The 27,992-nt window shown below is 39.5% G+C and overlaps 1 protein-coding gene across 1 annotated transcript in view; it reads left to right on the plus strand.

The window, feature by feature from the left end:
* The first annotated feature begins 5,871 nt into the window (after positions 1-5,871).
* Positions 5,872-27,992, plus strand: part of LOC116335297 (actin, cytoplasmic 1-like) — a 35,876-nt gene continuing 13,755 nt past the window's right edge. Inside the window, exons 1-3 of the mRNA XM_031758954.2 lie at positions 5,872-5,940; positions 8,875-9,000; positions 9,092-9,331. Of these exons, the coding sequence (XP_031614814.2) occupies positions 8,878-9,000; positions 9,092-9,331 (363 nt within the window). The 5' untranslated portion in view covers positions 5,872-5,940; positions 8,875-8,877. The remainder of the gene's footprint in view (positions 5,941-8,874; positions 9,001-9,091; positions 9,332-27,992) is intronic.

Raw genomic sequence — 27,992 nt, forward strand, 5'->3', positions numbered from 1 at the left:
AGCCTACAAGGTCAGACAAAGTTAGAACTGTTCTTTTCATTACTCCTACTGCTCACAAACAAACTAAGGCCTCCAGCTAGACAGAGAAATATGCCACTGGTCATGGTCATTTCCCATCCTCCAGGGACAAAACAGATGCCATGTATCCCCCCTTTTCGTCTACTGCCTGGGTGAATGGTTAATATGATAATAGAATACTTTGGGCTATGACACCTTCCCCTCCTCACCCTCCACCCCGAGTCAAACAGCCTCAGTACCTGGCTTTTCAGATCAATCATTAATCCAATGTGCTGTGGCTCCACACTGAAAACAACTTTCATTATTTCTCCCTCTAGGTTCTCTGCCTCACCCACATCCTGGAGTGGTGCAAGCTTGTGACTTGTAGATTTTCAGCTGTGCCATCTAGAGTTTTGCTACGGCTTTGTCATTCTACTTATTTTTATTCCGTCTCTTCTTTTGATATTTTTTTCTCCATGTATGGCAGACTTCCCAACCGAGGATAATCTTGCCAAGTCCCACTGCACACAGTTGCGTACAAGGTTTATATTTTGTGTCTCATGTCGTATAACGCCGTGTATGACAGGCAGAGTGAAGACCTGAAGTGCAGGACTCAGAGACACAACTGAACTTGACGTCAGATTTATTACTGGAGTTACAACCTAACTAGGAAAGCATTAGGAACGTGAACTGGGAAACACTAAACAGACGGAGCACACAGCCAGAGGAATGAGGGAGATTACGACAAAGAACAGTGGGGAGACAGACGGTGTATACACAAGCAGGTGATTGGGGAAGGTGGAGGCACTTGGGAACACAACTGAACTGAATACAATAAAATACAGGGGGAAGCAAAACTGAACATGAAGCACAGAGGACAAGGAATGCCAAAATTAAACAGAAAATTAATTGAAAAATTAATTCAAAATTAGACACTGAGACGGAGACAAGAGTAAACAAACATGGAGCAAGAATGAGAATACATGGGGCATGGAGGCATGATAACAGAAACCTAAAGACTAGATAACAAAACTAAGAAGACCTGAGAATACAAATATTAAACAGAGGACTCTCAATCATAATAACCAAAACTTGGAACAGAATCTTAACTTCAGAATATTAAATAAACCAGAATCAAGTCCAAACACATAAAACACATAAAAACAGGACCGTTACATCTTAGTCCTTTCACAAAATGACCAGTTTGTGATTTAAGGGGCATCTATCCATCCTGCAGTCTGAGATGTTGTAAGCTGCTGTGACCAGAGGTCAATCTGGTTTCTGTCTTGCTTTTGACACTTAGACACTGAGACACTTGATTAGTAACAATTTTTGGCACTGCCTGTCCCTACTTTCTTTTATAAATGGACCAATATAGCACGGACAGTTGTAACAACAGTATTAATACAGAAAGAAAACAGCTTTTTTATACTTATTGTGTGGATATAAACTTTGTCTCAAGCTTGGGAAGCTTGCCTCGGGTATGCTTTTATCCACACCTGACTAGGTGTGGCCAATTAGCACCAGCTGAAAACATTGAGGAGATTAGGGGCTGCAGAGGGACGTAACAATCAGCTCTAGGGAACTTCATTATCACAGTCTTATAGGCACCTGCTTGATAACAAAGACATAAAATGCCTCATGACCTTGCAGCTTACAGTAATTTGTTTGTCATTGCACACACAATCATTTTACAAGGCTACAATCATATACCATTAGTATACAAAAGGTTAAGTGTGTTGCATCCCACCGTGCCTAAAGTCAGCCACAATTGTCCCACTGCCAAAGCGTACTAACATTAGCAGCCTCAACGACTACTGACCAGTTGCTCTAACACAGGGGTGTCCAAACTTTTTTCACTGAGGGCCACATACATAAAAATATAGGAGGGGCTGGGCCACTTACTAGAAATTCGGTATATAACCTTAACTGTAGCGTATTAAAGTTAGAAAAATCATTTAAAAGTGGTCAAATGTGTTATATTGTTGAATATAATTAAAGACAAAACTGCCTTCATCACAGCTTTCCATAGATGGATCTTTATTGATTTATTCAGAAAAAAGCTTTGGTAGCTCATTCTCAGAACAGCAGCAGATTTCTTCTTGGACAGAAGATTTACAGCACAGAGAAAAAACACTAAAGGGGAAAATGGGACGGGTACATTTCAAGTTTGTTATTTAAGTTATTAGGCTTAGCAACACACCTATTAATGTCTGTTTGAAACGATTATCAACATTAACAGACTGAACAGAACTTAATAACAGGAGTCCATATAATTTCAGTAAATTATTCTGGTGAGTATCAGCTGCGCTGGGTGTAAATCAGGCCATCCGGCTGCGGTGCTGATCGCCACTCGTGCCAAAAATCCAGACAAATGTCACTTGATCAAGGAGCAGATCTGCATCAGATGAGATCAGCTGACTTTGCGTGTGCGTGCGCTGTGCACAGCGGTGTGTACTCTGTGTGTTAACAAGAAAAATGCATATAAGAAAGTGGTGCGCAAAAGCAGGGTAGTGACAGAATTGATGCGCATTATTGATATTTGAAGCATGTGTACCTGCATATTAACACACCGGTACTGTGGAATATATTTTTTACTCACCTAAAGTGCTCGTGCTCTCGTCCACTCCCCGCAAAAACAATTAGCAGCTGTGCGGTGTCTGTGGCATCGGTGCTCTCATCGCATGCGATAGAGTAAAATTCAAAAGCACAGCTTTATCAGACAGTTGCAGTTTAATGTTGGCTGACGAGTCTTCAGTGCGTGGCACAACTGTACTTCTGGACATGCTGACGTTGTTGAAGTCCTGCACTTTTTCCGGGCACATTATTTCGGTGACTTTAACGAGGCCGTGTTTTATGAGGTCTCCATCTGAAAAAGGCTTGCCATGTCCTGCGATGAGTTGGGCGACCTCATAGCTGCTATTGGAGCCTTTTCCTGGACAATTTTAACACGAAAAAAATACTGTTGCTGACCCCACAGGATAGCTACCCTTTGCTTTAATTTCTGCTCTCGCTCAGCACCAGTGTAGGATGCATAGGCCTGATGTTTGGTTTCATAATGACGTTGTACATTATACTCTTTAATAACTGCCACAGTTTCAGTGCAGATCAAACAGACACACTTCCCCTTGAGTTCTTTGAAGAAATATTCACTCTCCCACCGTGTCTGAAATTTTCTGCACTCACTTTCTACCTTTCGCTTCTTTGGTTCTGCCATGTTTGGTAACTTGGGGGGTAAATTTCTTCTGTGATTGTCCTTTTTGGTGGAGCAACTGCCTTGATCAACAGTAGCTTCCCCTGGTGTTAAAACTAAGAAGTGCAATACACTCAAGTAAAAGTTGAAGTGCGGGCCATTTTCTATTCTATTTATAAAATTACTTGAGGGCCAGGCCGGACTTTGGACACCCCTGCTCTAACACCTGTTATAATGAAGTGCTTCGAGAAACTGGTCCGACGTCACATCATGTCCTGCTTGCCACCCAACCTCGACCCGCTCCAGTTCGCATACAGAGCTAACAGATCAACTGAAGATGCTATTGCTACAACGCTCCACACCACCATCTCTCACCTGGAAGTGCAGGGCCGTTACGCCAGGCTGCTCTTTGTTGACTTTAGCTCTGCTTTCAATACAATACTCCCGGACAGACTAATAGTTAAACTGCTGGAAATTGGACTTCCTTCTACCACCTGCCGCTGGATCAGAGACTTCCTCTCAGACCGTGTACAGAGAGTTAGAGCGGGGCCTCATCTTTCCCGCTCTAACTCTCTGTACACTCTCTGTACAGCCTCAACACCGGCTCTCCACAAGGCTGTGTACTGAGCCCCCTACTGTACACTCTGTACACACATGACTGTGTTAGTACCCACCCAGACAACGCAGTCATCAAGTTTGCAGATGATACCACCGTGGTGGGGCTCATCTCAGGGGGAGATGAGACGGCGTACAGAGCTGAAGTTCAGAGGCTGTCAGATTGGTGTGTAGATAACAACCTGGACCTCAATACCACCAAGACAAAAGAACTGGTAGTTGACTTCAGAAGGAGAAAGTCTGAGCTGCAGCCTGTCAGCATCAACGGGGAGTGTGTGGAAAGGGTCTCCAGTTTCAAGTTTCTGGGTGTGCACATAGACACAGACCTCCAATGGAGCTCTAACACCTCTGCGGTTTTAAAGAAGGCCCAACAGCGTCTCCACTTTCTGAGAATCCTCAGAAAAATGGACCTGAAGAAGGAGCTGCTGACCATCTTCTACCGCTGCTCCATTGAAAGTGTGCTGACATATTGCATCAGTGTTTGGTTCTCCAGCTGCACCGCAGCACACAGAAAGGCACTCCAGAGGGTCATCAATATGGCCCAAAAAATCATTGGACATCCTCTTCCGTCCCTGAAGGACCTGTACAGCACTCGCTGGGCACGCAGCATCCTACGGGACGGTACACACCCAGGACACCGGGTGTTTAAGCTGCTGCCGTCTGGCAGGAGGTTCAGGCTGCTGAGGTCCCGAACAAATAGACTCAAGGACAGCTTTTACAACAGGGCAATAGCCCTGATCAATGCAAATAGCTGACCTGACTGGCTACCTCCCTGGACTTTTTTGGGGGGGGGTTAACAATGGTAAAAACAGTAATAATAATAATGTTTATATTTATAACAAGGTGCAATAATAATTAATGTGCAATAATAACAGTGTGCAATACAAATACACTTATTCTTCTTTTTTATTACTAAGTTATTATACTGTGTTGTGTTGGTTGTGTTGGTTGTGTTGTTTGTGTTGTTTGTGTTGCGTTGTGTTGTATCATGTCGTGTTGTGTTACATGTAATGCCGACGTAGGACAGTTTTCCAATTTCATTGTACTTTTGTACTATGTATGACTGTGCAATGACAATAAAGAGTTATCTTATCTTATCTATCTTATCTTGAAATACAAGTTTTCCACTACAATGTTCATGTGTTCATGTGTAATAAATTGATAACAGGGGTAATAGCTTTTTTTTGATACTAAACATAGGTATGTACGGGAAGTTACACAACTGTTAATCATATCTCATTCAGGCCTACAAGATTAATGAGTCCCTGAAAATCACATACACCATAGGTTAGGTGAAGAGAGGTGATGGGAGACAAGAAATTTATCGTCTCATTACAGTCATGCTGTAAACATTAGCCCACCTAAGTCAGACCACATGCATCTCTGGCACAGAGTGCCATGTGGTCTGTGCCCCCAGTGCATGTGGCCCCCAGACCCAGTGTCCTGGTATCTGCAAATGAGCAACAGGTAAATGCGCTGGTGAAATCACATTTATCCCATGAATTAAATTATATAAATGAATTATTCTGTTAGGTTTCCAGTGCACAAATATGCAAGGGTATATTATATGAATAATGGACATAATCAGGATTTATTGGCCCCATTCACAATACTTATAATGCCATAGCTATTCTACTGTAAAATGAATAAATTTACATGTGTTTCTGCCTAGTTGATGAATAGCAAATACATAAAATATTTAAACTGCTTTCATGCTGAAAAAACATACTGTGCATTACAACAGGAGTTATGGGACTTGTTCCCCACTTGCCTATCGAAGTTGTGCACACTGTGATAATTTGGACAGATAATAAAAATAGGATTTATTGAACACTGCCCGACCCCAGATAGTTAACGCTGACAGCACATAGGTTAGTGTACTGGAACTTGTCCCCCCGTCATGTCAAAGTGCAGAACCAGTGACTGTATATGCCATACCCAGTGGATGTGTCTGAGCCAATCAGAGGAACTCATGTGAAAAGTGCTGCTTTTATGGAGAGGGGCTGCAGCACGACCTCTGATAAAATCCTCCAATTTATTGGCCTTCATTCCAGTCAAATTCAGATACTAAATCCCACTGGAGTGTATAGCGCTTACTCCCAGTCCTCCTACACTGAATACTCTCCCTCACACAGGTAAGACAACTGCTGAATGCCAGTGGAAGTTTTTCTCATGTATAAAATGTGTTCATTTGACATTTTAAGCTTTGTATTTTAAACACCAGGAGGTGTTTTTTTCACTATTTAAGTTAAAAGATCAGGTTTTCTATAAGTCTTCATTTTATTTGAAATAACCACTTAAATAATACTTGCTATTGACAGCTTTTGCGTAGAAATGTGTTGGTAGCAATGAGTAGACCACCTCTTGCTTTCAGAGCTGCCTTAATTCTTCCTACATGACTCAAGCTCCAGACTTTAGTGGAGGCAGGATACATCCTAGAGAGGTCAGCTGTCTCTCACAGGGTTGGCAAAGAAAGACAGACAGACATCCACATCACATTCACAGCCAATTAAGAATAACCTAATAATGAAGCCTCATCTGTTATTGGACTGTGGGAGGAGGCCAGAGCACCCACAGAAAACCCACGTTTGCACAAGGAGAACCTTCAATCTCCACAAAGAAAGGCCCAAGCTTGGATTTAAACCAGGACCTTCTTACTGTGAAGCAACAGGTCATCATGATGCAAGTCTCCTGTTCCAAAACATCTCAAAGGTGCTGTCTTGGATTCAGATCTGGAACTGTGAAGGTCATTTGAGTACCAGTAACAGTTTGAGATGTTTTGAGCTTTGTGACATGGTGCAGGATCCTGCTGGAAGCAGCCAAAAGAAGATGAGTATACAGTGGCTATAAAGGGACACAACAACTCTCAAGTAGATGCTGGTGTTTAAATGATGCCCGGCTGATACCCAGGGTACCAAGAAAATATCCCCTGGACCATTATACCACTACCAGCCTGAACCACTGAAACAAGAAAGGGTGGATCTGTACTTTCATGCAAACACACCACTATCAGTGAAATGTCACACCAGAAATTGAGACTCATCAGATCAGGCAATCTTTTTCCAACCTTATTTTGCAGTTTTGGACACTGTTTTTGCTCTTAGCTGACAGGAGTGGCACCTGGCGTGCTCTTCTGCTGCTGTAGCCCACCTGCTTCAAGATTTTAAGTCTTGCATGTTCAGAAATGCTCTTCAGCATTCTTATGTTCTAAAAAGTGATTATTTTAGTTAATGTTGCCTTCCTGTCACATCAAAGCAGTCCAGCTATTCTCCTTTGGCATCAACGCAGTGGCATGTGATGACTTTTTTAGAAAGACAGAAACAAAAACAATTCACATACCCCATACAACTAAACAAAAACATCTTAGTCCAGAATTTCACAAGATAAAATAAATCCCATTAAAACATACCATTTGTGATGTCTGTCTGAACTCTACATGGACATGACTTTGACTTAAGAATTGTAAAAAATTATTTTTTCAATAGTTAAATAAATATCTACTAGATTACCAAAAATGATTTCCTAACAGCTGACAAAGACAAGTGATGAAATATTTTTTTATATTCTTTTAGAAAAAGATGCAAAAAAATATAATGAAAACACCTCCATACACACACTGTAAACCCGAGGATGTTAGCCGAACTTAAAAAAATTAAGGCAAATTTCTTTTTCTTTTTTTTAAGTTAATGACATTTAAGTACTTGTACATTTTAACAACAATAAAACTAACATGTTTAAAAATTAAATTAAAAAATATTCAGTAACTGATACTTCAAGCTTTCAATCAGATAGACAGAACATAACTGAGGAACAAGCACAGTGGAGTCATTTTTTCAGTTTAGCAAAACTCAATATTTCTTCCTTACTTTTGTCATTATTTTAAATTCGACAAGAGTCAAACATCTGGACTCTAACAAGTCAAAATCATAAAACACAAAATTAAAAAACAAAAACCCCAAAAACTAAAAACTAACACAACCAACTGCTTCAGTTGCAGATTCAATTGAAAATGTGAGTGTATATATATCCCTACCCTCTATTACCCTCTGTTACACTTACAGTTATAGGTCACTATAACAATGATTACAGCATAAATTACAGTATAAACTAAAATCTGATGAGTCGTATCAGTATTTCCAGATTTTGACAAGAAACTAAACAATAATTTTAACAGAACATACTGTAGAACTGAAAGGTTAACTTATCTTGAACCAAGGTTTAGGCCATTCATATTTGGTAGACCTGCCAAATTTTGGTGAAGATCAGGACAATTTCTGGAAAATAAAATTTTTAGTGTTTTTATTTTTTACTTAAATTATCACCTTCAATCCAAATTCTGTTCAATCCTATCTGGCATGGCCTCTGTTAATCAGAGGATCATGTTACCTTTGTGCGAGGGGTTCTAGTGTAAACAAGCACTTAAACACGTATACCTAACAAAGTAGCTATTGAGTGGATTTATGATGGTATGTAATAACTATGGTCATCAATGTTTTCAGTTTTGTAGTCTAACAAATCAGTATGTGTAGAAAACTTTTCTTTGTTACATTTAGCATCTGCTTTGGCGAGGCCTGCAGTGCTGGCTGACAACTGCAGGTCCAACTAATTTTGTAGAAGGAACAAGTAAAATTGTTAATATTTTTGCTGTCGTTGGACCTATGAAGAAAATTGTCATTTAAGGTCCGTCTGCTAAAAATGAACAAAATTAGATTGTTGTTCATATAAATTTGTAGCTGATTTAACGAGGATGAAAGTTCATTCACTAACAGTTATGGTGAGCTCGATGAAGGGAGTGGTCAGCTGTCAGTGTCATTTGAGGTTTAAGGACACACTGGATGGCTTCCAGGCCAGTCTAGAGCACTCTCTCAGCTGAATTCACTTTTGCCTTATATGGCCATGGCCTTGGTTTCTCAGTTCTAGATTTGGACTGAACACTGCGCCACTGCGACATCCAGCATTCGTTCTCTATAACAACAAGACTTTTTATCCAGGCTGTCTGCTAGATGTAACCCAGATTACTGCTTAACATCAAGTCTAAAAATCCTCTATTACCTTTTTTTTCCATTCAGAAAATGGAAGACGACATTTTTGCAGTTGTCATAGATAACGGATCTGGTATGTGCAAAGTTGGCTTTGCAGGAGATGATGCTCCACTTGCTGTGTTCCCCTCCATTGTTGGACGCCCCAGGCATCAGGTATTCCATCAAATATTCCTCAAGAGTACTTTATAAACCTCAAATACCCTGTAATTTTTGTAACAATTGTTTTTTTTTCTTTGTTGCCCAGGGTGTAATGGTTGGTATGAGCCACAAAGACAGCTTTGTGGGTGATGAGGCACAGAGCAAAAGAGGGATCCTGACCCTCAGGTACCCCATTGAGCATGGTATTGTCACCAACTGGGATGACATGGAGATGCTCTGGCATCACATCTTTTACAATGAGCTGAGAGTTTCCCCTGAGGAGCATCCAGTCCTCCTCACAGAGGCCCCCCTGAACCCCAAGATAAACAGGGAAAGGATGGCACAGGTAATGAGGGCTGAAACCAGTTTACTCCTACTCCTTCAACCTACCTTAAACTTTTTTTTTTCACCTTTGCAGATGCTTTGGGTTTCTATCTTTGCACTGTGATGCATCAGGAATGATGAGCTGCAACATGGGCACTGCTGTTTTTAAGTTAGACTCATCAGACTTTAGCTGAAGTAGAAAACAAATGTTTAACTACACTGGTGTCTGCGTGAAGCAACTGATAATAGCAGTGCAAATTACTGCACTCAGACTTATACAGTCAGTATAGCAAAAGAGTCATTTTATTACAGTATTCATGCTGCTGTTTCTGTATGACTAAACACATATGGTACATTTCATTAGATTTATTTATATGATTGCTGTGAAAATTTATCTTTATATATCAACTAATTTTCAAGATACACTAGCCGTCAAAAGAACACGCCAATTTTTCCAGTTTTTTATTGAAAATTATGTAGTTTAATGTCTCATTGCACTCTGAAATGAAAGCTACAAATAAGCAATTGCAGTTAAAAACTAAATCATGGAATCAATTTATAGAACATGTGGCATTCTTTCTACAATAGAAATCAAATACTGTTCAGAAAGTTCTTCCCATATCTGTTGCTTTGCCTTCACTCTTCGGTCCAGTTTATCCCAAACCAGCTCAATAGGGTTTAAGTCTGGAGACTGTGCTGGAGACCATGTTTTCAAGCTTATACCTTGTTCTTTTTTCCTGAGGGGGTTCTGGCATAGCTTGGACTTACGCTTACTGTAGGATGAACCCCTGACCAACTAGGCGCATACCAGAGGGTATTGGATGGTGCTACAGAATGCTGTGGTAGCCATTTTGGTTCAGGATGCCTCTTACTCTGTACAAGTCATTGACCCTGTGACAGGGGATTTCTTTAAATCACCCTGCCGTTCTTCAGCTGAGACGTCTGAGTTAGAAAACACACAAACACTGCAGAAGTTTTTCACTCGCGAGGGGCAGTCATGGAACGCACGAACTGCGCCCCACGACTGTCCGCGTCCTTTATTTATACAAGATGTTTGTGTGTGTGTGTGTGTGTGTGTGTGTGTGTGTGTGTGTGTGTGTGTGTGTGTGTGTGTGAATGTGTACAAAGGTAACAACGTCATTTAGAGCCGCGGGTTTTTCCCCTTCACTACATTTGCATGTTCTTCTAAAAGAGCTGAGGTTTCACTTCTCTGTTCTCTGAAGACAGGAAGAGGTTAGTAGCTGCACACAAGTTACTAGGTGAAAAGTCACTTAGACATGTCCTTAATAATAATATAAAAAGATACATTTCATGTAGCTGATCATATTATACAATATTCTCTTGACATTCCCTCCTGTTGATCACGAAATGAAATGTACAATTCATCTGTGAGTAACTACTTGTCTTTCACATTCTCAGTTACTACATCATTAGCACTTTATCTTCATCTGACAAATAGGAAAAGAAGTCTTCATGATCTTCATAGATTTCAGTACATCTGCGTATGCTGTGAATGATAAACTTATCATCTGTGAAATTACAGCTTTAAACAAAGAATAACATAAGTAAAGAAAAGCAAAATAAAATCAAGAAAAATTCAATGATGATCAACAGTCTCTTTAAAACTTGTTAAAGTTCAGGGCTTCTTCCTGGATCAGGATGTTGATCATGTTGTGCACCTTACAAAAGTCATTAGATCAGATTTGGTGCACTTGTTCCAGGGTGTTTCCATATATGGTTGTGTTAATATGCTCGGCATGTGCGAGCAAACATAACAGTCTTTCTCTGTGGTCTGTATCAGGCATTTTTCATCCAAGGATGGATGTAAGGGTGAGCTTTTGTAGTCAAGGTAACCAGGAGGCTTCCCTTCACATTGTTGCACATTGGTCCATCACACCTGCACCTGGCTGCCCTAAAGTTGATCGGACAGAGAGTGGAGTGCAGGCTTACCCAACGGGGCCCAATCGCACTACCCCCTCACCCCCAAGCAACCAAACGTAGGTGAGGCCTTCCTAATGTGCTTCCTCCTTAGTGATGGGGCTTCCCGGGACCTCAACCCTTTTGCAGTGGCTCTGATGTATCCAGGAGGGTCTCTCTGCAATTTTACAGGCTGTGGGTGTCGTCAATAACACTTGGTGTCAACCTGCAAGAGACTGGAGAGTCTTTACGGCAGTTTATTGTTCAAAACAATATCCTTATTTTCTAGTAGTTTTGCCATCCATTCTGCCAGAGTTGTTTCTCTGACGGATTTTTCTAAAGGTTCACTTTTTACAACTGAGATTGCATCTGCTTTTTACACTGGATAAATCTATAATCACTAGAGTATAAAAGTGTGTATTAAGGACCTGGACTATCCCCCCTGAGGACACATGGGTCACCCCATGTGTCACTAATGCTGCTGTTCTGCACAGGGACTTGGGGAATATCGGTTTACCTTCTCAAGTCATCAAATCATATTATTTTGGGTATTCTGATGATTAAATTGTGCCCTAAAGCAATGTCAGCTGACTTTCTTACTGCTTCTGCTGCGGCTGCACAGGCCTGCACGTCCATCTACGTGTAAGTAGAAAGGCTTATCATAATCAGGCAAAGCCAAAACTGTATTTGTCTGTAATGCCAGTTTCAAGTTACTGAATGCTTCTTCTGCTTTCTTCTTTGTAGATGCAACACTACATTTTGACTTAGGGCATTTTAGGCAATTCCTATTTCTCAAAGAATTCATACATCTTACATATTTCAAACTTTTAAGTTAAGGAAAAACTTTGCATTGCTTACAGCTCTAAAACTCGCCATTGTTAAATCATGTGCCTAATCATTATATGTCACTGTGATCCACAAGTATGATCACAAATTTGTTTTCCAAACTTACAAAACAAACAAACAAAACAAAAACAAATTGCCTATGGCACCAAGGCTTTATGTTCATATTAATTGAGTGTAAGCTGCTTTCTTCATTGCAAGTGTTTGTTTCAATAAGGTTTAATTCATGCATCTTATCACTGAGTTCTAAATTCAAACTATCTCACTTCTAATTCATTTCAAAAATACTTTCACATGTAACAATTTGTGTATGTGTGTGGTCTATTTGTGTTTACCTCTTTTAAACGTGATATGGTGGACATCACTAAGCAATCATGAGTTCCCGCTTCAATTTTTCCAATCCAATTATATCCTATATTCTCGCAGTCTTACTCGTCCACATTCACCTGACACTGGTCCCTTTTTCATTCACAGTGTCCTGTTCGGGCTTCAAAGCTCCAGCAAACACAGTTTGTTCCTTCTCTTTTTCTTCTCCAGTCTTCTCTTCCAAAATTACTCCAAGCATGGCAAATATGACACTCAATGTCCAGTGCTCTTCCACAATTCTTTATCCCACTGTTCAACTGCCCAGCCTGTATTTTCATTACATTACATTCGTTGCATTACTCTTACATGCTGCTGCTGGTCGTCAGTCGTCATCAGTGTTAATGGATCAGTGGCACTGTCGTTTGCCTGCTGTATTCAAGTCCACGATGTTCTGTCGGTCTTCATCAGGCGATTAACTGTCCTTTGAACTTCTTCTCAGTTTAGGGACAAAGTGACAGGTGAAGCTGTAGAATTTCAGCCAAATGTGGCCTGTTTTTCCCAATTGTTCCTCTATACTTTCTGCCGGTTACTCAAGGTTCAATGTTGAGAGAAGCCCACCTGTATTGGCACACTAAAGCATACAATTAGTATTATATTCATTTCTTTTCTTAAAGGCTTCATTTGCTTTATGTGCCTAGAGGTAACTCATCTGTCTCTCTGTGTTCTTTCTTTACACCCTCAGTTCCTTTTATGGGCATGCAAAGTTCCTGTTCCAGACACACAACCACCACGTCCTCTCCTCACACAGCAGGCACACAGAGCCATATTTCCTGTTTCTTCAAACTAATCTAACTCTTTTGTTTTTTTTCTTTGTATTTATAATCTACAGAACCTCTTAAATCTACTAAATCTTAATCTAAAAACAATACACCTTTATTTCATTCACACTTTTAAACATTCTAACCTCTTTTGTCATTCAGTAATCGTCTCACACACTGCCTTTTCTTTCAAACTCCCCCCTTTTCACTTACTCAGACAAATCACACAGTCACTCAAATCAAATACTGACAGCATTCACATGGTTAAAATCACTCAAAATACACTTTCATACGAGTATTTTAATAACTGACTGAGGTGCCTCTTCTTATTTAATATTATGTCATTATTAATGTTATCATTGTATTGCTTTTCCTTTATTATAACAGCTATAGTATATTACAATACACTACTTTACTACTAATATACAATAGTATATTAGTTTATATTTTATTATGTATCCATCACGGGTCTGTGTGAATCTGCAGCTTCACACCTTCCCAAGCTGGAGACATTTGCTTTTCCTTGGCTGACCAATGACACAGCCTTAATATACCTTATGCATCTCTCTTTTTTATTTGATATCTTTTCGTGTGAATTATCTGGTTTCATGCATGGTTGTCTTCCCAATTTGTTTCATTTGTACCAATTTACAGGTTGTTATCCTTCCCATTATCTCCTATTATCATGTTGAATACACTAGATAAGCTCTACTTTAATTTAAGTTAACCTTAATTTAACCTTTTGTTTATTCCACTTCATTCCTCTTTCCATGCTTTAAAATACAACTCTTGTGTATGCTTTGATTTCTTTTTTAGCTTCCTTTTCAGTATTTATTTCTGCTTGGAGGGTTTCTTATAATTTAGTTATACATTATACATACAGTTATACATTTTCCCTCCCACTTGGGACATTTAGGTGTTCTTTGGATTTCTCCATCTATATGTACTAATTTGTCCGGCGCCTGGACATTTTCTCTCTAACCACTGTTCGTCAACAGTGAGTTTTGTGGGCTGATTCCCCATTATCACAGAACTGCAAAGCTTTCTCTGGTACTAAACTCGGGGGTGGTTGCTGACACGCCCTTCTACCTTTCCCCTTTATCACTAGTACTTGAGCTTTTGCAGGATACACAAAGAAAACAATAAAAACAAACAATGGAAGTAGTTCAGCAGCGTATTGTGCTGTAAAATCAAGTTACTTCCAAAACACATACACAAAACACATATACATACACACAGATAGACATTTGCGCGCTAATTTGTCACGAAGTATTTCACGGCCACTTCTAAAACCACTCTAAACACAGTTCCTTGTGGCGAACTTAAACCTTATTTGTCACGAAGTATTTGACGGCTACTTCTGAAACCAGTCTAAACACAGTTCCTTGTGGCGAACTTAAACCTTATTTGTCACGAGGTATTTGACGGCTACCTCGAGGACCAATCTAAACTTAGTTCCTTCCGCGAACTCAACCTATTTCACGTGCTTCTTTCTTCAAACCCTTGCGCGGTTAGACCTATGCGCTTCTCTTCTAAACCCTTCCGGCGGTTTAAAACCAAAAAGTGTTTTCTCACCCTCAGCTGTCCTTTGCTGGTTGTCAGGTCATCTGGCTGGATCCCAACGTCGTGGACCAGTACTATTACACCGGCCTGGACCCGAATTTGTCTTACGTCCCAGGTCTTTCACCTCTACCTGGAGAGGGCTGTCGACAGACTTCGGTGCTGGTTTACCCACGGCGTCAGGATGCAGAAGTCAGACCTTATTGGAGTCACAGAAACGAGTCTGCTGTTTCCATCTCTAGGTTCGAAGGACCAATTTAAATGACAGGGGATTTCTTTAAATCACCCTGCCGTTCTTCAGCTGAGACGTCTGAGTTAGAAAACACACAAACACTGCAGAAGTTTTTCACTCGCGAGGGGCAGTCATGGAACGCACGAACTGCGCCCCACGACTGTCCGCGTCCTTTATTTATACAAGATGTTTTGTGTGTGTGTGTGTGTGTGTGTGTGTGTGTGTGTGTGTGTGTGTGTGTGAATGTGTACAAAGGTAACAACGTCATTTAGAGCCGCGGGTTTTTCCCCTTCACTACATTTGCATGTTCTTCTAAAAGAGCTGAGGTTTCACTTCTCTGTTCTCTGAAGACAGGAAGAGGTTAGTAGCTGCACACAAGTTACTAGGTGAAAAGTCACTTAGACATGTCCTTAATAATAATATAAAAAGATACATTTCATGTAGCTGATCATATTATACAATATTCTCTTGACACCCTGGATCCAGCTAAACAGCCTTAGAACATCACACTTCCTCCTCCATGTTTGACAGTTGATGCCACACACTGTGGAACCATCCTTTCACCTACTCAACGGTGTACAAAGATCCTGCGTGATGAACCAAAGATTTCAAATTTTGATTCATCAGTCCATAATACCTTCTTCCAGTCTTCAGTAGTCCAATGGTGGTGTTTCATGGCCCAGGCAAGCCTCTTTGTCTTATTCTGATGTCTTAGCAATGGCTTTCTGCTGCAGCTCGTCCTATCAAACCTGTAGCTCAGTCTTCTCTTCAAAGTTGAAACTGAGACTTGCTTACTATGACCACTACTGAGCTGTGATTGAAGCTGTTGTCCTGTGAGCTGCCTATCATGCAAGCTGTGAACTCTCAGAAACATATCCTCTCACTCAGTTTCGGCTTTGAGTCTGCCAGACCTCTTCCTGTCAGAAATTGCCAAAGTTTCTGAGTGCCTTTTGATGGTGAAGACTTTGCGGTCTACGTGGCCGGGTTCTCCGAAAACCTGGAAGGCCGGAAGTGCGAGGCTGTGAAATGGGACGGTCTAGCCTTCAGATCTGTGTCGTGCCTGTCCCGGTGGAGTTTCCTTGTTATCTAAAATATAACAGGACATTGGAGTAAATTGTCTACCATCTCACACTTTTGTGTAATCAGTTTTCTGTTTGACATTCATTCAGCTGTGTGAAAACTATAACTTTAATCTCAGCAAAACCAATTTACTCAGGAACAAATAAAACATTGACAAAAAACAACAATAACAAGTTATCTAAGTGACTTATATATCATCTATAACTTGAGTAGCGATAGACCACGCAGGATCTGAAAACGATGTGCCAGGAGTCCAGTGTTCTTGCCGGCTCTAGTGAGCCTTGATCATCCGGTCAGCTATCGAGCTGGTGGGTAAAAGACGTCTCCGAAATCATCATAGCACTTATATAAATATGGGATGTCTTGATAAACGGAGCCGATATTTGAAGTTGCCACACCTACATTCTCACCTGAAAATATGTTAAAGTTATGTGACCCAGAAAGAGTGATATTTCAAACTCTTTAGCCGCGCTCCTCCACCATTGCCATGTTTGAAAAGTATTTTTTAATATTATAAAAATATTATAAATAATAATTTAATTAATAAAGTTAAAGAGTACTTTATTAATTGAAGAGAGTAATAAGAGTAATATTACAACTAAGTAGCTGTCGCCATTGTTGGAAACTGGAATTGACTGGGCTGTGCTTTGAATTCTGGGCCATGAAGGATACACCTGACCCATCCTTCAAATTCGGGAAGATGAAAGACGCATTTCTTGGCCGCATTTGAAGCAGTCTTCGAATTGGGACAGCCTTCATCGCTGTGACGTAATCGGCCTTAAAATGGGGCCTCCGAAGGATGCAGCCTTTGAATTGAGACACAGCTTTTGACTTTCTTTTCAATTTCTCTTTAGGAAAGACCTACATTTTTAAGTGTTTTGATGGTCTGTCTTTATTCCATTGTTAATTGTCTTTTTCTCATCATTTTTGTAGCAACACACTACTTTCTGCAGTACGGTACTGTTCAGCTGATGCTAACGAGGGTATGGTACCATAGTGTGTTAGTAGTAATAAGGGGGCACTAGTTCAAAATGGCGGCCAACCAAACCGGTTTGAGAACCGGTTTGACCGGTTTCGTGCGTGTGCGCATGCGCGTTCAGGTCCTGGGGTTATGCGAGTTCATGTGTGGAAACACACAGGGCGTCTGTGGGTCATATGAGTTCATGTGTTTCAATTTAATCAAACCACTAGTTTTAATTAAACTATTTTTTCTTACTTTGGCGTGTCTCAACATTCATTTATGCAGACATACGTGTCCTTAAGAGCAATTCTTTGTTTTGGCATGTAGGGGTGGAAGCCGTTTTTTTGTTCACAGTGCGCCTTAACAAATGCTTTTATTTACATCTAGTCAAAAGTGTTGGTAATAGTGTTTTAATCACACTAATTTTGTGATTCTGACAATGTCTCAGCAGGCAGTGATGCAAACATTTTATTTTAAAAACGGCACAAATGGGAATTTCTTCTGAATGGGCAATGTCAGCGTGTTCACAAGCATTTCATTTAATAAAACCACTAGTTTTAATTTAACTAGTTTTACGCATCTACTGGGCGTCTTTCACTGTTTGATGCGATCATTTTATTTAAAAATCGGGATTTCAGAATGTTGATCCAAGAGGAGATGGAGCCAGCTAGTTTTTCAACACCGTAAATGGTCACAAATAACATAAAGTCCCTTTAGAAAATAAATGCTATAAGTAGGCAGTATCACTCTTTCAAACTAATTGTGTTTTAATCACACTCATTTTGTGATTCTGACAATGTCTCCTCATGCAGTGATGCATGCCTTTTATTTTAAAAACGGTATAAACGGGAATTTCTTCTGTACGGGTAATTTCAGCTTGTTCACAAGCGTTTCATTTAATCAAACCACTAGTTTAAATTTAACTAGTTTTACGCATGTACTGGGGTTTCTTTGACGGGTTGATGCGATCATTTTATTTAAAAATCGGGATTTCGGAATGTTGAACTAAGAGGGAGACAGAGCCAGCTAGTTTTTAACACAACAGATGGTCGCAAATAACATTCAGCCCTTTAGAAAATAAGTGCTATAGGCCTACTTCTAAAACACGTTGCACATGATGTCACCTTTTCCCCCAAAGCAACCAGTACCGCTCTTTTCAAACTAATCCTGTTTTAATCACACTCATTTTGTGATTCTGATGTCACAGCATGCAGCGATGCATGCCTTTTATTTTAAAAACGGCACAAGCGGGAATTTCTTCTGTATGGGTAATTTCATCCTGTTCACAAGTGTTTCATTTAATCAAACCAATAGTTTAATTTAACTAGTTTTACGGATCTAGCAGGGTTTATTTCACGAAATGATGCAATCATTTTATTTAAAAATCGGGATTTCGGAATGTTGATCCAAGAGGGAGACAGAGGCTACTAGTTTTAACACAACAGATGGTTGCAAATAACATTCAGCCCTTTAGAAAATAAACGCTGCAGTGATACTTCTAAACCAGTCGCACAGACCCGCTCCGTCTTTTCAACAGCCGGTTAATTGTTTGAAATTGTTCAGGATTGCAAAAGCCCACCGCGGGTATCATTTAATTGTTGTGATTCCTTAGGAAGACAAAAGATAAGTGTATCACTTAGTTGTTGAGAGTACCATGCGAACAAGGGCCCAACCTATTGTCTGAAGTAGGAGGTATCGTTTCTTTTGAAATTCCTTAGGAAAAGGTAAAAGCCGACAGGTGTACCAGTCGAGCGGGACCCGACCTATTATTTAAAGTGGCGGTATCGGCTCTTTTGTAATTCCTCGAGAAGGTAAAAAGCCCGCAGATGTACCAGTCGAGCAGGGTCTCGCCTATTTTCTGAAGTAGCCAGCAACAGCGGACCCTTAGGCCTATCTTGGCCAGTTACACGGAGCTCAGCACCCGCGTGCCCCACCCTCATTGTTTTAAACTTGCACAGCAAGGTGATGCCCTGCAGCTGTATCGACCCCAGATTTATAGGCCCCCATCTATTGTTTTTGGAAGCACCGGTCCTATATGAACCGCTTCTCAGAGCGTGAGACCCTCGCCATTTCGCATCAGGACCAGCGCCGGTGCAGACCATTTCTCTACCCACAGAGCGTTTCTGACCAGCGGCGTTGCTTATGCATAAGAGAAAAGCAACAATACAACGCGGTTCTCTGCTCCAAGACATCCGTGGTCCTTTCACACGGTAAGCATGTGTGTTATAGCCAGCGCTTCATAAATGTCAGTCTGTCAGCGCAGATTATTCAAACTGTTTTAAAACGTGACTCATTTGTTGACCAAAAACATTTCCTCTAAATTTGCAAAGTTACTGATTTAAAAATATATGTTTTCGAATTTTTAGCTGGATGTCAAACATATGATAGACTCTTGAGCATATTTATATAGCAAAATTCACAGTGGTATAACCATAAACGATACCCAAATGTGCACCAATGCACTCTAATGCACGCCTTTAAACTGTATGTTGATAAGTGCATGAAGTATACCTTACCTCTATAGCTGAAAAGAGTCTGTATCCATAATTTGTGGATCTATTGATCTCTTTTAATGTGGCACTTTTTTTTCACGAACTGCAGATGATGAAATCCTCTTTATTTGAGAAAGTGTCCCGAAGCTATTGTTGTTCATACTTACTGAGCGCCCTAGCTACTTCTTTACTATGTCAGTAAACTTTTGAACAAGAAAGGTGTTGTAGATTTAAAGACACATCTTAATTGAAGCAAAGGCAAAACATCTGAATGAATTTTTGGGAGAAACAAGTGTTGACTCATCTTTTTTTAAATACATGACTTAAAACACTAAAATCTAATTTCAAAGGTTTATTTTAAGTTTAAAGAATATAAGAGCTGTTAAGACGATGAGTTTTACTTCTCACTGTCCACGTTATGTTGTAGTATCCATTATCATGTATGCTACTTTGCTCTGTGGACTGTAAAATGTTTCATTGTATTCATGAAATAAACCAGACTTTCAATGTCTGAATCTTTTACCGTTTTTCTGCTTTTGTTCACCCCAAGTTGACAAAACCCACAGACATCCAGAGTTAACTCACTAACAGTGTGGAGCAATCTCAGTGTATATAGATGCTTTTTCCCTAAACACAATCAGCTGACTGAGAGAAATGCCTGTAGTCATCCACTTTTGGTCATTATGAATGTTGAAGGAGATTTGTTCCATAGACACCTTATACTAGAGTTTCCTACACTTAATCCAACACTACTATGTTCTATTTTAATCCAGATTCCTTTTATAGATTACAGTGAAATTTGTTAAACCATTGCTTAATGGGACAGAAGTACAAGTCGCTCTTTACTAACACATTGTAGATAAGTTTATTGCTGAACGACACAGCTACCAGTCTCACACACACACTATAGATTTTTGAAGTTTTGTGTGTAATGGTTTAGTCTCGCACATCTTACCCTTTTCTCCCAGTATCACAACAGCATCACTCCCAAAGTACGGCTCAGTAAACAAACAAGGACTCTAAATTCAGAACAGAAATATACAGTTGGAAGATTAATGATTGCGTTTTTGTTTTTTTTTTGGATTTTTTTATGATGCATAGTAAACTACCCCCTCTACTTCTTCTTCTCTGTGTTGATGTTGTTCGTGTGCGTACGTGTGTGTGAATGCATTAGAAGTCAAAGTATACATTAGCCATACTTACAAAAACATTTTTAATTTCATTTAGAACTGAGATTCTAAGTTGTAAGCAGAAATCTTATGCTCAGCCAGAAGCATGTTTCCCCACTTTCACAATGCTGAGGTGTCAAATCCATGATCCAACAGATGGTTTGTCACACGCGGGCGAGAAGGGCGAGCCACCCCTTACTTACACAACCTCACACACTATAGATTTTTAAAGTTCTTGCGTACAACGGTTTAGCTACAGATATAACTTCTACTTTTGATAAAGATCACTCCCTCTGCATATTTGTTAAGAAATAAAGCAGCTTTACTGGGATATTTATTGTCAAACTATACGATTTTCCAAATGTGTGTGGAGTAAAATGTTGTGACCAAGAATCATTCAGGATTAACAACACAAACTGTTTTGATAGCAGAAACAGTCTGCCCTATAGTTCCCATACTTTACCGCTAGTTTTACAAACACATTCTTCTTCATATCTGTTTAATTGGTTTTTTTTATGAAACTGATTTTCCAATAGTACAACCAACGTCTAACTTTTTCCTTGCTCCCCAGTATAAATGCAAGAATTTTGCAGGCTTTATTGAAACTGTCACAATTTAACACTCAGTGCCATAAACAGAGTTGATCCATGTCTCTATGGACACTGTTTCATACATCAACAGCTCTGAAAATCACTTTTAAAGTAATGTAGAACATGATCTCTCTCACTCTCAGCGTCTCCAAAAACCCAGCAAACTGACAATCACCTCTAAACAAGGGGGTTAGTTTATAGGTTTTTTATCAGGCGCAACACCATGTAACGCATGGATGTTAGACTCTTTCACCAGACCATGCTGCTAGCCCAACCACCAGGCTCAGGGTCTCTGAGCTCTAACCCCGGCTGCCAAATGTGCCTCTGAGCCTCTTGTGCCTTTTCACCACCAGACTAAGTTTGTAGTCTCGTCTCACCTACTAATATTATTTTATTACAGGACAATATTCAGCTAGGTTACTACTACTTTGACTTTCTTACTTTGAGCCCATACATTATCAAACTTTTACTTGAGTATTTCTGACACTAGCAGCTATACTTCTACTTAAGTAAAAATGCCTGCACTATCGGTATAAAGCTGTCTGTAATTCTTTAACAGTTCATGCAAAAATTATAAATTAAACCTGCACCACAGCTAACTCTTTTTAATAACCAATAACAGGTGTATTTCTTAGATCTACTGATACAGCCAAAACACTCTGCTTGTATAATGCCATATTCTCTCCCAGCGTACCCTTGTCTCACAACAGGGTGATTCCCAAAGTACATCTCAATAAACAGAGACTCTAAAACCAGAACACAAAGATAAAGTTGGAAGATCAAAGATTAAGGTTTGTGTTTTTATAGCTCGAAGTAAACTGTTCCCTTGTCTTCTAGGCCTTGGCGTGCGTACCTTAGAAGTCAGATTATACATTAGTCATACTTCCAAAAGCATTTTGAATTCCATTTATAACTGAGATGTCAAGCTGATATCAGACATCGTATGCTCACCAGGAGCATGTATCCCCAACTTCAAAACCTTACGGTGTCAAATTCACAAGCCCAACATGGGCTCATTCAACACAGGGGCCAGAAGTGCATGTCACCCTTTACTGACACACTGTAAATAAGTTCAATACAGGGCAACGCGGCTAACAGCCTTGGAAACGCTTTACATGAAATAAAACTTTTTAGAAAACCCTTTACAAGAATAAATGTGATGATCTGTTTTACCTCAATCAAATGTATTAGTTTGTTTACTTGAAATAAAACTTGTTTTGGAAACCCTGTACATGAAGTAAAAAGTATCGTGTTGTAAGTCCTGGCATTAATATTTCCAGCTGATAAGGACACGTATTGCATTTCAAACACTTCATATCCTACCTGCCCTCTAAGATCATCCCACTTCCAGATCACGCCCCCTTCTGTTATTTTAAAACAAGACCGCCGTCTCATTCCTCCAAAACCTTTCTTAGCTCAAAACAGAGAGAAGGATGGAGTCTGCACCCCTGCGTCACACTGAGGAGGAGGACAGCTCCTCGGACGAGGGCACAATAGTACCTGACACGCCCGGTTACTATCGCCCCTTGGAGAAGCAGCAGCAGCAAGCCGTCGAGCTTGACGGTCGGGCATATTCTTTATTTATCGATACCGTGAAAACAGCTGTGTATCATCTAGTCAACCTAGTAATCAACAGGTACCTCACTGACGAATGCAACGGCTGTAAGTTTGATCACCCCCGCCAGAGACAGCACGAGTGTCTGCAAGTCTTGGAGGATGACTTTTACGCTGAAAATTATCACAGCATCAGAAAAAGACTCCTCACCCCTCGTTTCATTCCATCTATTCAACGGCTTCTGTTTGCTCGCAACATCAAAATGGACGACGTCAAAGTCCTCATGGTGGCGGAAACTCTCTTGCACGAACTGAAATCGGAAAGGAAAGTCTTTGACGCCATCGCCGAGGCATACACCAATCTGGTAGGGTTGGACATGATGAAAATCAGACAGCTACGGTTGGTCGCAGAGTGTTACAAAGGAGGCTGCTAATGTTTTCTCTGAAACACTGATTCTTTCCAAAAAAAACCCCAAAAAACGTATTGTACCGTATCTTTCAAACAGCTACCCTGCTTATTTTTTCAAACATGTATCCAGATTTTTCTTTCTTAAAATGTGTAACCTACATTTTACCACATTTTTAAAAGCATGTATCCTTTTTCAAACATGTATCCTACATTTAGCGCATTTTTAAAACATGTATCCTGATATGGCCACCCTTCCAAGGCCCTGACAAATTACCCGAATCACTATGGGATAAGGATGAGGACTTACCCTATGTACCCACGTAAACGGTGATGAATTGTGAAGTTACAATTCTTTTCTGTAAAAAAAAAAAAGCATTTTTATTTTGTATATAAATAAATGTTGATGTTGGGCTACGGGATTGTGTGCTTCAATTTTACTTATAATGTGTCGAATCACTACAACAGGCGGCTCAAGACGATGCCGTCCAGAGTAAGGATCTTGTTAGACACAGTGTTTCTAAGATTTTTACATCCCGTTACAATAACCTCAGTTTTATCTGAACTTAGAAACAGAAAATTAAAGCTCATGTATCTAAGACATCCCGGCAGTTTAACCAATAAAAGTGGGTATCATCTGCATAGCAGTGAAAATGTACGCTATGCCTTCTAAAGCATACATAATGTAAATAGAACTGGTATGTGCACAGAAGCCCTTGAAGCTTCATAATTAACCTCAGTGTGTGAAGAGGTCTCTCCATTTAATAATAGCTGTAATAAAATGTTATGGTCAGCGGTATCAGATGCTGCAATTTGGTCTAGCAGGGAAGATTTCAACATTTCAATATGAATGAAGGCTGAAAAACTGATTAGATTAATTTCTGATGACCTTTTCTGTGGTTCTTCAAGTTTGTAACACCAAATATATTAAAGGATGATTTAAGGCTGTTTTGGGCTTAAGGTTCACAGGAACAATTTAATTAGACAGCCGTTTACTATTTTTCTTTATTTTCTTGCTTTCATCACTGACATGTTCAATATGATAACTATATCAGATGAGAAAATAAATCCCTGTGTAGTTAAAAAAAAAACCCTTTAATTTAATCAAACTGAAATGTTGCTAAACTCTAATGGACATGTCTTTTAATCTTGTCAACAAGACTACGGTACCAAATCAACTTGATGAAGATCTCCTTTGGAAAATACATACTCACGAGACAAAGTAAAAGCAGATCCCTCACAGCTGGTAGTACAAAACACAGCGACAACTTGTGTATTAGATGCCCTCACTCCAAAAGCATATATCTATATATATGGAATCTCCAAGAATATCATCCTAAAATGGCATTCAGAGGTTGTTACAGTAAAATAAAAGATTTTAAAAAGCAGAAAAACTTTCATCTGAAAAAGTTGAATTTTAGTAAAAACAATGCTATGTAGCTTGATACTGTCGTTACAGACAAAGTGGATGTTTAAAACTCTTTTGTATAAAGTGTTTGAAATGCAATACGTGTCCTTATCAACTGGAAATATTAATGCCAGGACTTACAACACGATACTTTTTACTTCATGTACAGGGTTTCCAAAACAAGTTTTATTTCAAGTAAACAAACTAATACATTTGATTGAGGTAAAACAGATCATCACATTTATTCTTGTAAAGGGTTTTCTAAAAAGTTTTATTTCATGTAAAGCGTTTCCAAGGCTGTTAGCCGCGTTGCCCTGTATTGAACTTATTTACAGTGTGTCAGTAAAGGGTGACATGCACTTCTGGCCCCTGTGTTGAATGAGCCCATGTTGGGCTTGTGAATTTGACACCGTAAGGTTTTGAAGTTGGGGATACATGCTCCTGGTGAGCATACGATGTCTGATATCAGCTTGACATCTCAGTTATAAATGGAATTCAAAATGCTTTTGGAAGTATGACTAATGTATAATCTGACTTCTAAGGTACGCACGCCAAGGCCTAGAAGACAAGGGAACAGTTTACTTGAGCTATAAAACACAAACCTTAATCTTTGATCTTCCAACTTTATCTTTGTGTTCTGGTTTTAGAGTCTCTGTTTATTGAGATGTACTTTGGGAATCACCCTGTTGTGAGACAAGGGTACGCTGGGAGAGAATATGGCATTATACAAGCAGAGTGTTTTGGCTGTATCAGTAGATCTAAGAAATACACCTGTTATTGGTTATTAAAAAGAGTTAGCTGTGGTGCAGGTTTAATTTATAATTTTTGCATGAACTGTTAAAGAATTACAGACAGCTTTATACCGATAGTGCAGGCATTTTTTACTTAAGTAGAAGTATAGCTGCTAGTGTCAGAAATACTCAAGTAAAAGTTTGATAATGTATGGGCTCAAAGTAAGAAAGTCAAAGTAGTAACCTAGCTGAATATTGTCCTGTAATAAAATAATATTAGTAGGTGAGACGAGACTACAAACTTAGTCTGGTGGTGAAAAGGCACAAGAGGCTCAGAGGCACATTTGGCAGCCGGGGTTAGAGCTCAGAGACCCTGAGCCTGGTGGTTGGGCTAGCAGCATGGTCTGGTGAAAGAGTCTAACATCCATGCGTTACATGGTGTTGCGCCTGATAAAAAACCTATAAACTAACCCCCTTGTTTAGAGGTGATTGTCAGTTTGCTGGGTTTTGGAGACGCTGAGAGTGAGAGAGATCATGTTCTACATTACTTTAAAAGTGATTTTCAGAGCTGTTGATGTATGAAACAGTGTCCATAGAGACATGGATCAACTCTGTTTATGGCACTGAGTGTTAAATTGTGACAGTTTCAATAAAGCCTGCAAAATTCTTGCATTTATACTGGGAGCAAGGAAAAGTTAGACGTTGGTTGTACTATTGGAAAATCAGTTTCATAAAAAAACCAATTAAACAGATATGAAGAAGAATGTGTTTGTAAAACTAGCGGTAAAGTATGGGAACTATAGGGCAGACTGTTTCTGCTATCAAAACAGTTTGTGTTGTTAATCCTGAATGATTCTTGGTCACAACATTTTACTCCACACACATTTGGAAAATCGTATAGTTTGACAATAAATATCCCAGTAAAGCTGCTTTATTTCTTAACAAATATGCAGAGGGAGTGATCTTTATCAAAAGTAGAAGTTATATCTGTAGCTAAACCGTTGTGCGCAAGAACTTTAAAAATCTATAGTGTGTGAGGTTGTGTAAGTAAGGGTGGCTCGCCCTTCTCGCCTGCGTGTGACAAACCATCTGTTGGATCATGGATTTGACACCTCAGCATTGTGAAAGTGGGGAAACATGCTTCTGGCTGAGCATAAGATTTCTGCTTACAACTTAGAATCTCAGTTCTAAATGAAATTAAAAATGTTTTTGTAAGTATGGCTAATGTATACTTTGACTTCTAATGCATTCACACACACACACGCGTTATTACCGAACAACATCAACACAGAGAAGAAGAAGTAGAGGGGTAGTTTACTATGCATCATAAAAAATCAAAAAAAAAAAACAAAAACGCAATCATTAATCTTCCAACTGTATATTTCTGTTCTGAATTTAGAGTCCTTGTTTGTTTACACACTCAGAAATTAAAGTACAGAAATGTACCTATAGGGGTACAATGGCTTGTCACTGGGGTGGTACCCTCTAAGGTACCGTTCTGTACCCTAAACTGTGGGTACTGATTTGTACCCTTGTAATTTGTACCTTTTACACGTCAAACCTGTACTTTAAAGGACAAAGTTGTACCCTTAGTATAAAGTACAAAAAGAACCCTTAAAAGGAGTACAAAATGTCTTTCTAAAGGTTCAATATCTACACACAGATTTCCTATATTTTTCCTCTCAAGATTTGAAAATTGAAGATACAAAGTCAAAAATACTTGTCACATTTATTACCTTCTTAAATACAGACTGTTATCAACAGAGTATGTCATAAGCTGCAACATCAATTTCCTGTCCAGGTTTTAGCAACGTCCATTCACTATCAACTCTAACACTGTATGAATGAAAATGGTTGTCATATAACAGAGGAATGAGAATTTTTCCACAAAAGACCCACATTGTGTCAATATTAAATATGTACTTAATTTGCCAGAACAGAGGAATCTTCTCTGAATGCAGTACATCAATGACAAACACATCTCTTACACAGTATTTGACACTGTTCACAATTACTTCTGACACACGCTGGAAAGCTTTCTTAGGTCTTAGCACTATCAACTTCAGAAAAGCCACAATAGACTGTCAGTGCTTGTTGCAGTTCCAGTGGTAATGACAAAAATGGTGTAGTCACACTTTTTCCAAAAACATTTTCAAATTCACCAAGTAAACTTTTGTTAGAAAACTCCCAGCACTGTCTGAACTGATGTCTGTTGCTCAAAGTTGTAGCAATGTTCATAAAATTTCTACAATTGCGGGACAACGTTTTGAAATACTGGTGCTTACTTTCAAATCTCATACACCATAACAAACGTAGAGGGCCGAACATTTCAATCAGTCTTGCATAGTGGATTAAATAATGACACTTGTGTAACAGAAGAACAGCAGTCACTGAGTCCACAAGTTATGTCAAAATTGACATCATGGGAATGAATAAGTCCTATGTGCTGAATAAGCTTTATCAAACTAAAGGTTCTTCTGCCACATTTGGAGCACTGATATGGCTGAGGCATGGTGGTCAATACAGAAGGTTTATTTGTCTGGTGACTGTGATTGGCAGAGGCCGGTCCTCACCCTCATCTATTTTCACAATGTACTTTTGGAGAAAAATCAGGGT

Source organism: Oreochromis aureus, linkage group 6 (genome assembly GCF_013358895.1).
Source record: "Oreochromis aureus strain Israel breed Guangdong linkage group 6, ZZ_aureus, whole genome shotgun sequence".
Lineage (NCBI taxonomy): Eukaryota > Metazoa > Chordata > Actinopteri > Cichliformes > Cichlidae > Oreochromis > Oreochromis aureus.